General features: G+C 49.6%; 1 protein-coding gene across 1 annotated transcript; it reads right to left on the bottom strand.

Annotated features, from left to right (window-relative positions):
* Positions 1-1,544: 1,544 nt before the first annotated feature.
* On the bottom strand, positions 1,545-6,643 carry KAZALD1 (Kazal type serine peptidase inhibitor domain 1). The gene is made up of 5 exons (XM_069098769.1): positions 6,436-6,643; positions 5,134-5,695; positions 3,646-3,806; positions 3,104-3,251; positions 1,545-2,839 (listed from the first exon to the last, which is right to left on the bottom strand). The coding sequence occupies exons 2-5, from the start codon at positions 5,630-5,632 to the stop codon at positions 2,745-2,747; spliced, it is 903 nt and encodes a 300-aa protein (XP_068954870.1). The 5' UTR covers positions 5,633-5,695; positions 6,436-6,643; the 3' UTR covers positions 1,545-2,744.
* Positions 6,644-10,863: the final 4,220 nt, after the last annotated feature.

Below are 10,863 nucleotides of genomic sequence, written 5' to 3'. Positions count from 1 at the left end.
TCCACTGCAACTGTATGGTGTTACAGGTCCCCTACAGATGACCTCTTCAGGCCCAGGTAGCATACCCCTTTTCTTTAGGAATACAGCATCTAACATTCAGGGGGCACTCAAATAATAGTTGTGGAGTGAATGAAGGACCCTCTTCTTCCTACAGGGGGTTACACTGGTTTATAGGAGGAGGAAGTGGGGGTAGGAAGTGACTGACATATAACTCTTGAATTCTGGGAAAACATTCTGACAGAATGACAATTTTGCCTGTTTTTATGATTAGGCTTATCTAGCTAGATGTGCTCATGCCAGGGCCTAGGTACCTCCAGGGCTCTAGGAGTCAATACCCAAAATTCCTATCAGCCCCCCAGTTCTAGGCCAAAACCTGCCATCTAAGCCCAGTGCTGGGGACTCTCATCCCTGGCCATCATAAGAGGAGCCAGAGTGAAGGAATGTAGAAAAGGACACGGCCTCCATCCTAGGAAGGGGTATAATCATCCTAGTCTATTTTCTTCCCCTTTCCTTGGTCAAAGGCTCAGTAGTGAAGCAGAGTGGGGTCAGAGTAACACCAACCCTGTCTCCTCAACCCTATCCCACTGAATACTAATAGGCAATTTCAGGCTCTTAGCCAATCTCCTCCTGGATGCCTCTCAGGCATGGATCCAAGAATCTCTGGTCTTTCCTATTTCTGTCTTCACCATCAGCTCTAGGACCAGGTTCTATTCCAGCTCTAGCTGAGAAAGAGATTCAGGGATGGGGAAGATTCCTACAATTTGGGAATACTTTCCAGGTCACACCTGCCTCCAAAAAAAAAAATGTGGGCAAAGGATGCATGCCCCAGTCTTATTTTTGTTCTTTCCTAGCCTATCATTAAAGAAAACTAGAGGTAGGGTTGGGCTGAGTGGGGAAGGAGTGAGAAGAATCAAGAGCTGGGTCTCAGGAAGGCCACAGTATGGGAATCAGGAAGAACCCACCTTTCAGGAGAGGTTGGAAGACTCCATTAAACTACTAGGGAGGAACAGCTGGAGAGAATCTCATCCAACTAGCCCAGACCAAGCTGAAACACACACACAATCTCTATTCTTGATTTAGATGCTTTGGGGAAACACCTCCTGGCAGGACTTGAGATCCAAAACTATTCTCCAGGGCTTAGGGTAAGGAGGCAAGACACAAAACAGTTATAAGGGACTCCCCCCCCCCCCTTAAAAGATTCAGGCTCAATAACTCCTTAGGAATTCAACCCTCTCCCATCCCCCCTGTGAGGCCCTCTTAGGGTGGGAAAGTCATCTGGTCAGCATGTGTCTGAAGCTCCAGGCTAATTGCATCTCATGATGGGATGATATGAACAAATGCCTATTTGCATGTATGCTAGCAGTATTAAGTATTTAAATATGGGAGCTTGTTCAACATTCAAAGGACATTTATTAAGCATCTCCTATGTACAAAGCATTGGCTTGGGTGCTGGAAATCAGATCATAGGATTTAGAGCCAAAAGGAACCTTAGAGATCAGCTATTTATAGCACATATGTGTTACAATTGCACACTCACCAGTGTATGTGTTTGTGCATATTCACTATATTCATTCAACAAATATTTATTGAGCATCTTTTTATGTATATGCAAGGTTAGGAACTGAGTGGGAATACAAAGGTGGGTAATACAACAAGGTTTCCTTGCCTAACCTTTAAGAGCTCACAATCTAGTAAGAAAGGTTGAGACATTTACACAAGTAATAAAAGAAATGAGAGGTCGGCCAGGTGGCTCAGCGAGTAAGAGCACCCGCTCCAGTGTTGGGATGACCTGGGGATCAAATCCAGGCTCAGATACTTAGCACCACACCCAGAGGTAACTGGCCGTGTAACCTTGAGCAAGTTACTTAACCCCGATTGCTTTAAAAAATAATAATAAAAGAAATGAGACCTATACAGACAATAGAAGAAATGGTATGGAGACAAACAATAAGTTATAAAATAAAGCTTGTGGGAGTGGGATAGAAAACAATGGTTGCTGGTGGAATCGGAGGCTTCATGGGGGAGGGATCAGCTCCATAAGGGAAAGGAGCTGGATAGGAAAAGATGTGTAGGAGTACGTTGGTGAGGAGGGGGGCATGTAAGGTCAAAGTGAAGACAGTTTGTGCACTTTATGGGGTCAGGACACTTTGACCAAAGTGGAGGCAGAGCAGCCCTAGCCCTCTCCCTCCACCCCAAGTTTAGCATTAAAGGGCTTCCTTGGGCTTCTGGCCAAACCCTACCAAGTCTGGAAAACTGACCAGGATGGAGGCAGGAGTCCCATTTCTTTCCTCACCACCAGCTCCAGAGCTAAGTTATCTCCTAGATTCCTGTAAGAGTCATGGTTATGTTCCTGTGTGCCACCTTTACACCTTCAAGTCTGTGCCCCCTGGAATGTAGGCCACTACCCAGACAACCTCAGACCTTTCAGTTCTCTGTCTCCATTGAAGATCATTGTTCCTTCAGGACACCTCTTTATGAGCTGGTGGATAGGAAAGGGATCAGTCACTAAAAGGACTTCTCCCTTAACCCCACCCCAAGGGGTTGGTTACTGATATCTTCAACTCAAGGAAATCAGGAGGAAGATTCCTACACCCTCCCTAGCCTTCCACTGTCCATATCATTTGAGAAGGGGAAAGGAGACAGAAGGGACGTTGCTCAAGGTAGCTAAGGTAACTGGTCTGGGAACCATTTGTGGGACACTATTTTAGGGAGCCACAGTGAGGCACTGAAGGTAGGCACAGGGTCTAATAATACTCATCTCCCTCTTCACTGTCAGCCTCCTCTTCAGGGGTTGGGCTCAAAGAATTAAGCAGGGGGATGGTTGTGTTGTTCAGCTGGTCTGCAAAAACAAAAGATGAAAGGAAAGTTCATTGTACACCAGCAAGGGAGAGAGGGAGGTTTTTTTTTTCCCCCCCCACAAATGTACCAGGCTAGGTACCTAAATATATTCACAGAAATAGTCCCCTCCTCCCAGGGCCATTCCATTGTCAGCTTCTAGAAAATCCTAAAACTTGTCCTCCATGGCATCTAACACAGCACATTTGGAACCAATAATGGGAGTGGGGCCAATAGGGAGAGACAAGAAGAGGAATGTTCCCCTTACCCAAGGTGAGCACTGTGAGGCTAGCCGGGGCTGTGGTCAGGCCCAAGGCATTTCGGGCAAGGCATCGATAAGTGCCCTCATCACTCACTCGAACAGCCTGAATCTGCAACCAGCCAGTAACTTCGAACCTTTGTGGGCCCCCCCTAAACTGGAGTAAGACAAGAAGTTGGTGGAGTGTGTCCCTGCTCTCCCACCCCCAGAGATCTCTCTGCAGAGTCTGAGAGGCTCTCTCCACCCTTAAATTGGTCTGTTATGGAGATGAAGACTGTTCCTTTTCTTTGCCCCACCCCCACTTCCTTCTTAGAGACAGGGTCTGTCCTTCCCTCCTATAGCAATGGAATCTGTTCTTTTGCCCCTTCCCCCAGAGATGGGATCTGTTTCTCACCCTTCTGCACAGATATGGAGTCTTTCTCTTCCCACACACATTTATGAAGTCTGTTTCCTATCTCTCTTGCACAGACCTGACTGAGGTCTATCCTTGCCTCCCCTTTCTAAAGAGATGAGATCTATTCTTTCCTCACACACCACATCAAGGCCCCCACCTGCACAGAGATATGGGGATCATCTCCAGGTAGCAATGTCTCTGTCCCATCTTTTCTCCACTCAATGGAGGCCATTGGATATGCGAACACCTCACAGCCAAATATCACATCCTGCCCAGTCACATTCCACACGTCCCGAGGTGGAGACAGAATTTGGGGTTCTGCAGGTGAGAATGAGGTCATGGGGATGCTTTAGGACCCTACCTTCCTGACCCCCAATATACTATTTACGCTCGAGTGCATGCACACGCGAGCGAGCGCACACACACACACACACACACACACACACACACAACCTGATGACTCTGGGATTCATTCTCTTGTCCCAGTATGTCAGAGCCCATCCTGGTTGCCCACCTCCCTGTTACTTCTGCCTTCCACCCCCATTCATACCTGGCTGCATTCCCACAGAATTGCTCAGAGCCCTTCCCCCTTCCCCCTCCCCCTCCAGGTTTCCATGTGGCAAGGGGAAAACTTGACACCAGTGAGGCCCTGGGACAGGAAGCCAGAAGGGGAAAAGGAGGGGGGACCCCGGACCCCTGGGGTTTGTTTGCCAGTAGACTCACAGCCAAGTCTAACACTGAGCCCAACCCCCCTCGGGAAGAGAAAGTCACTAAATCCTCCAAAGCAAGCCTAGAGCTGGAATGGGTTTGGGGAGGGGGGAGTAGAGAGGGAAGCCTGAGGAGCATCCACACACACACCTTTTGCCAAACCCTAGGTGTGGGGGCAGCACAGAGTTCAGAACACAATCTGGGAGCTAACTCTTTGCTGTCTGAGTCTTCCCTTCTACTCCTGTTTTTCAAGCTTTAAGTCTCAGGGCTTGGGACTGCCCTCCTGGCCAAACCTCCACCCTCATCCCATACCCACTGGCTCCCAGGATACTAGGAACAATGGAGCTAAGTTGGCTCCGGTTACCCTGGGCCCTCACTTTCCCCTCCCCCCCCCATCCTCCCTCTTTGAGATCATTTGAGGATACAACTTGTTTGTCTGTATGTCTGTCACGCCCAGAATATTCTTGCATAATCGGGCATGAATCTTTCACTGCACCTAACATATAGTACTACGGACAGACACCTGGCACCATCAACCTGAAACCAAAGGCGGGGAGGGGCAGGGTAAGCACCAGAGTGGTCATGCTGATGGTGGGGGAGAATTAATGGGGTAAAATTCACTAATCTCTCGCTAAGGGGAGAGGGGTCAGAGTCCAAGTAGAGAAGTAATCCCTGGGTTCTTGAAGCCTGGATTTAAAAGTTCCCGTCTGGAATATGGGGAGGGGACTCAGAAGATGAAATAGAGCGTGTATTCCAGGGTAGGGAGTTGGGGTGGAGTGGTTTCCAGGTACAGAGTGGGGGGTGGAGAGGAGGTTCCACGGTACAAAATTGAGGGTGGTTCCCCATGCTGGATCTGAGGTTTTGGGTTTTTTCTAGGATTAGATGATAGATCTGGGATCAAGGGGGGAAAGGGGGAACCCGGTGGGGAGAACCGTACCCGCCTCACAGGGTCCAGGGTGCATTACAGTGAGGTTGGCCTGTGGCCAGGCCCGAGCAGCCTCCTGAAAACTGCAGATCTGCGCGTAGGTGCGCCCATCGGAACCGCAGAGCGGGCTTGTAGAGCGGCAGAGGCACTGGGGCTCGGGCACCTCTCCGCGCTGCAGGTCACCGCCTGCGTCCAACCGACACTCCAGGTGTTCTCCGCAGCGCCCATAGAAGTGGCCTTCTGGGTCTAGATCACAGAGTTGGCCCTCCAGGTTCCCACACTCCCAGCAGCAGTCGCACGCGTCCAGGACACGCCCTGCCAAGCAGCCCCGAGGCGTAGGGCACTCCTGCGGCTGGCAGGGTCCGCAGCCCTCTCCCTCATCCAGTAGCCTCTGCCAGCCTCGCCGCAGGTAGTCAGGGCCTGGGGGTGGGCGGGAGCTGGCGGGGGGCAGAGGCTGCAGGAGCAAGAGGACTGCCAGAGCCGGGGCCAGGACCACTGGCTGCCGAGACATCGTCAGAGGTCGCTGGAGCCTGTCACTCAGCCCCCTGTGTCCCAGACATTACCCTTTTGAATACTGTGAGAGAGAAAAAAGTGGTCAGGGAAGTCAGGGGCCAAATTGGAAATGGCCAGATACTCCTAATTCCGTCTTTCCTGGCCCTCTGTTCTTAGAAACCGAAACCCCATCCTTCCTCTGCCCACATTCCCCGAATCTGCCCTATCCCATTCATCTCTCCAAAACTATTCTTGTCCCACCCACATCCTCCAAACTCTATCCTTTTCTGATACTAACCCACAACTGCTTCCAAACTGGATTTTTCTCCTTCCTTTTTCCCTTTCCCTTTCAACGATCTCATCTCCTCAAAACGTTATTCCCCATTGCCTCAGAACTAACAAATGACCGCTGAGTTAGGCCTCATGGTCCCCCTTTCCTGCAGTATGGACTCTTTATCTGCATACCTCGCTCTCAGGGACTTGGAGGGCAGTGCCCTAATTCAGGGTTTCTGTTAAACCACTGGCACAATAAAAGTCCCTGGCCTCCTTCAAGGTCACACAAATCAAGGATCTCCGGTAAGGAATAAGGGAGTGTACTCACCCACTTAAAAAAAGGAAAATGCTTTTTTGGCTCTTGCCTTTGGGGGGTGGGGAGGTGGCAGGCGGGAATAACCCTCTGTCACTGCCACCGACAAGACCGAGCCAGATTTGGGGGGGATCGAGTAGGAGAGAGCTATAGGTGATGGAGTTGCGATTGTGAGCCACGACTAACTCCCCACCCCCCCACCCCGGTTCTTTGGTTCCCTCCCCCCAGCCACTCACCTTGCTTTTGGTCCCCAGAGAACAGCTTCAGCTCTAGGCAGTGAAATAGGGGATTGGCGACTGAGGTTGTGGGGATGCTCGAATTGTCTGAGTAAACAGCGCTGTCTGTTAGGCCCCCAGACCCAACTCGGTTCTGGGCCCCAGGCTCTCTGAAGAAACCCTGAGGACAGCAACTATGAGAGCAGCTCCTCCGCCCCCTCTCCCCGCCCTCGCGACGTAGCCCCCTCTCCGCGCCCTACCTCCCCCCCCCCACTAAGGCCTCCTGTTCGCAGCAACCCAGACCCAGCTGGTCACCCCCACTTCCCGCCCCTAGCCTCAAACGGCCCAAGGTTACAGTGAGTGAGCCAAGGCATTGTAACCCGACACCCTATGGCCTGGAGAGAGGGATGGGAGTCGGGGAGCGAGGCCAAGAGCTGGACATTGTTTTCCAGGGATGGGGGGGGGGGAGTTGGGAGGGAGGTTGGGGTGGAAATTGAGAGACTGCGGAACTGGAAGACAAGATAACCTAACCGGTTGGAAGAAGCGGAACTGGGAAACTGAGAGAATGGGATGATTGGAGAGAGTGAAGGTTCTGTGTGGCTATAGGATGGAAGAGCCAAAATACTCGGGCTGAGAACCTGGATGAATGGAGACTGAGCTGGGATGCTGGGAGACAGGAGGCCTTTAAGACTGAGGCGTTGAGATATTGGAAGACTGGGAGAAACAGAGGACTATTATCCTGAAGGGTTGGGACAGAGAGGTACTGGGGAAGACTGGGAGACTGGATGTTGGGAGAAGACTGAGGGATTGGAATACTGGGGAAGGAAGAAGGATGGGATGGATGAGACCAAGACTGGGGGCCTAAAAGGTTTCTAATGGAAGACTAGGGAATTAGGGGAGCCTGAGAGAACTCAATATTGGATGCTCCTGCCTCCTGATCACAGGCTAAGCAAGCCTGAGTCAGATTCCCCACAATAGCAGTGGGACAGGGGCCCAAGGCACTACATGCATATTGATCTGTTATATTTCCAAGTCTCTGTTACAGACAGCGATTTCCCTGAAGATCTGGTTCTGTGCTTCTTCTTAGGCTGACTAACTTAGAAAGAAGCAGACGGAGTAAATGTTCTTAAACCTCCACCCCCATTTCCATTCCCATTCCCTTCTTGTCTTCCTTGCCCAAGGGAAAGAGCCAGAAATTGGTAAATGCAGAACCCACATGTTTCTAACACATCTAGCCCTCTTCTTCCCACCCTTCCCCTTCTCTTCTTCCTCTTCACTTCCTACTCGGCAGCCTGGCAGGTGCGGCAGCCCCTTCGATCTCTGCCTCAAGGGGATTAAACTCGAGTCCTACTAAACCAGGGCGGGGGCGGGAAGGACCGGCTGGCCCCCAGCCGCATGTCACTTTAGCTCCTGATTACAGGCTGCTGGGTTGGTGAGGGTGGGGATCCTGTCACAACCACAGCCAGCGCCACCGTGGCGCCGAGGGTTGGGGCTGGCGGGTGTATGAAGAAAACTGGAAACACATGAAAGTGGGGAGTAGAGGGGAAGATGTGTTCAGCTAAACAGGAGCCGCGACCCCGGATTTTAAATTCGTCTGGAGTTCTAGTACCAAAACTATTTAGTCCGTATTGGGCCCCGCCTTCTGTAGAAGGGGGAGGGGAAGGGAGGACAGAGGAAGAGGGAAAATGAGAATGTGAGGTGGGACAGCGATGGTCTCTCTGAGGGTGGAGGGAAGATGTTGGCTTTGTTGCTAGAATATCCCACCTTCGGGAATCCCGAAAATACGCAGCACTGGAGTGGTCTCTCACAACAGTTCTCTCCTAAGTGCTCTTCGAAGATACAGAGCATAAAGAATTATCGAACTGTGATGCAGTGAGGTTCGAATTATGCTGGGGACGTCACAACTCCTCTGAGCCTCAGTTTACTCATCTATAGAGGCCACCGATATCCCTTCCACTACTCTTTTAACTCACCTAAATTTGAAATCTCAAGCCATCCTCGGTGCTCCAATCTTTCTAACCCCAACGTTCAATCACATGTCAAGTCTCCAACGATTCTATTTCCACAAGATCTCTTGCATTCAACTGTTCTCCACTCAAGTCACCGTCCTAGTCCAGGCCCTTATTACCTCTTAACTGAACCCTTGCAAATAGTCTCGGAATTGCTCTTGGAAGCATCCACCCTCTGCAATCCACCCTCCACGACAGTCAAATATTTTTTTAATTTTTAAAATATTTTATTTTCTCCAATTATATGTAAAGACAATTTCAACATTATTTTTAAAAAGTGAGCCCCAAATTTTCTTCCTCCGTCACCTCCACCTTCCCTGAGATGGTAAGCATAATTATTTCTAAAGCACATGTCTGAGCATGTCATTCCAGCTCAAGAAACTTCACTGACTCCCTATTGCCCTAGGATATGATAGATATAAACGTCACTGTCTGACACAAGCCCTTCACAATCGGATTCCAACCTACCTTCCAGATTGATTTCACAATCATGCTATATTGCTCTAGTCAAATTGGCCTAAAATACATCGGCCTAAATTACATTCTTTGAACTTTGCCTCATGCCTAGATGTATTCTCTTTTCACCTCTTTAGAAGATGACCTATTAGGATCCCTATCTTCTTTAAAAACACAGTTCAGGTGCTCTTCTCCATAGAAAGCCTTTCCTGACCCTCTCTCCTATTGGTTATGCTTTTCTCCACCATCACCCCCTAAAATTATTTTGCATTTGCCCTGGAGATATTCTATAGGGAGAGAGGCAGCATGGAGAAGTGGATAAATAGGGTTGGCCCTGGAGTCAGGAAAACTTTGGTCGGAGTCCTTCTTCTGACAACATCCGGCCTGTTTGACACCGGGAGAATACGTCACTTAACCTTTCAGCGCCCTAAGCATTCGAAAACTATAAATTGCAGACCAGATGCTAAGCTACATCGGCCGAGTTTTCTCACTGGAAGTTCTCTAAACAAGTGAAATCACAGTGGAGTGATCGGTGTACATGACTCCTCCCCTCCCTCCCCATTCCACTGCCGTCCCGCAGCCAGAAGAAAGCTACTTGAAATTAAGGGCTCTCTCCTTTTTGTCTCTATGTACCCCCGCACCTACCACACTGCCTGCACTTAGTAGAAGGTTGCTTAATAGTAATGCTCCTTGACTGGAACCAAATTGAATTGAACTGCCTCGCGGGGCGATTTTGTGAGAAAAACTCTTAGCTAACCCTAAAGCTCCATAGAAACATGAGTTATTTATATAGTTCCCTGGACTGACTGACTTCTCTGCTGGATGGGGCATACAGAAATTCCAGATGTGAAGAAAGGCGGAGTAGAGCTGGTGCTCGGCAACGGAATGGGTGGGACTGGAAAATTAGAGGCGGAGCTGAGAGGCGACTGACGATCTCGCGAAAGAGCTGCCTAGTAGGAACTCTAGGGGCGGCGCCGGGCCGAGGAAGCCCGCGGGTTTTGAAAAGATAGATGTGCAGAGTGTCCAGAATCCGTAGGGAGAATGACTTCGACATACCACTGTGGGCCTACAAACTACTGATATCTGCGGGGGGACGTTGGGGGAGGAGGGAGGCGGAGTGGATCAAGGACTTGGTGGCCTTAGTCTCCGATGACTGAACCTAGAAACCATGCAAGGATCAGGAGTTGTCAAGGAGATGAAGTGGAGGAAAAGTCTGGTTTTCCTTGTCTGTGTTGAGAGAGAGGGTTGCCTAGGGAATGGAGAGAGGGTGGGGCAGGGATGTTACCTAGGAGACAGAGGCGGAGTTCATTTGTAATCAGCACTCATGACCTCCTTAGTGAGACTAGAAATACAGTTTAAAAACAAACAAATAAAACAGAAAAACCCTGTTCCCTTCCGTAAAAGATGGGTCAGCACCGCCCTAGTCTGAGGATGCAGAAGACCCTGGTTTTGATGCAGATCCAGCGATCCCTTTGCGGACCTCTGTTGTTCAGGAGGACTTTGCACACAGTGTGGGGCTATGTTGTTAGTTTTGTTATACGTTGTTAGTTTGGTTTGATTTTGATTGTTCTGAGAAAAGGGAACGCCTAAAGTTTGGCAATAAAAAAAGAACCTGTGAGATTTGGGTCCAAGTCCCTACCCTGTCACTTGTTAGGTGTGTGACCTTGGACAAGTCATTTCCCCTCTTTGGGTCTCAGTTTCCTCAAATGTAAAACGAAGGACTTAGAAGTGGTATGCTCTAAGATTCCTGAGAGATTTCAAAGTTGTGAGGCTTACTAGTCAGTAGTCAGTAAACACTATTAAGTGTTTATGGGCCATTCACTGTGGTAAGCATGAGTTTCCTGATCATTTCATGCCCTATTTTGGCAGTGATAGGATCTTAAAATGAACCCAAAGAGGACAAGGGCAAATTTGATAAAGCTAGACTTTCTCTTTCTGTAATATAACCCCCTACACACACACACACACACACACACACTCTCTC

Source organism: Petaurus breviceps, unplaced genomic scaffold (assembly GCF_028583685.1).
Source record: "Petaurus breviceps papuanus isolate PSGF00001 unplaced genomic scaffold, PetGlider_PUasm1.0 37, whole genome shotgun sequence".
NCBI lineage: Eukaryota > Metazoa > Chordata > Mammalia > Diprotodontia > Petauridae > Petaurus > Petaurus breviceps.
Note: the sequence above shows the minus strand (reverse complement) of the source record. Positions and strands in the feature narration are given on the sequence as shown.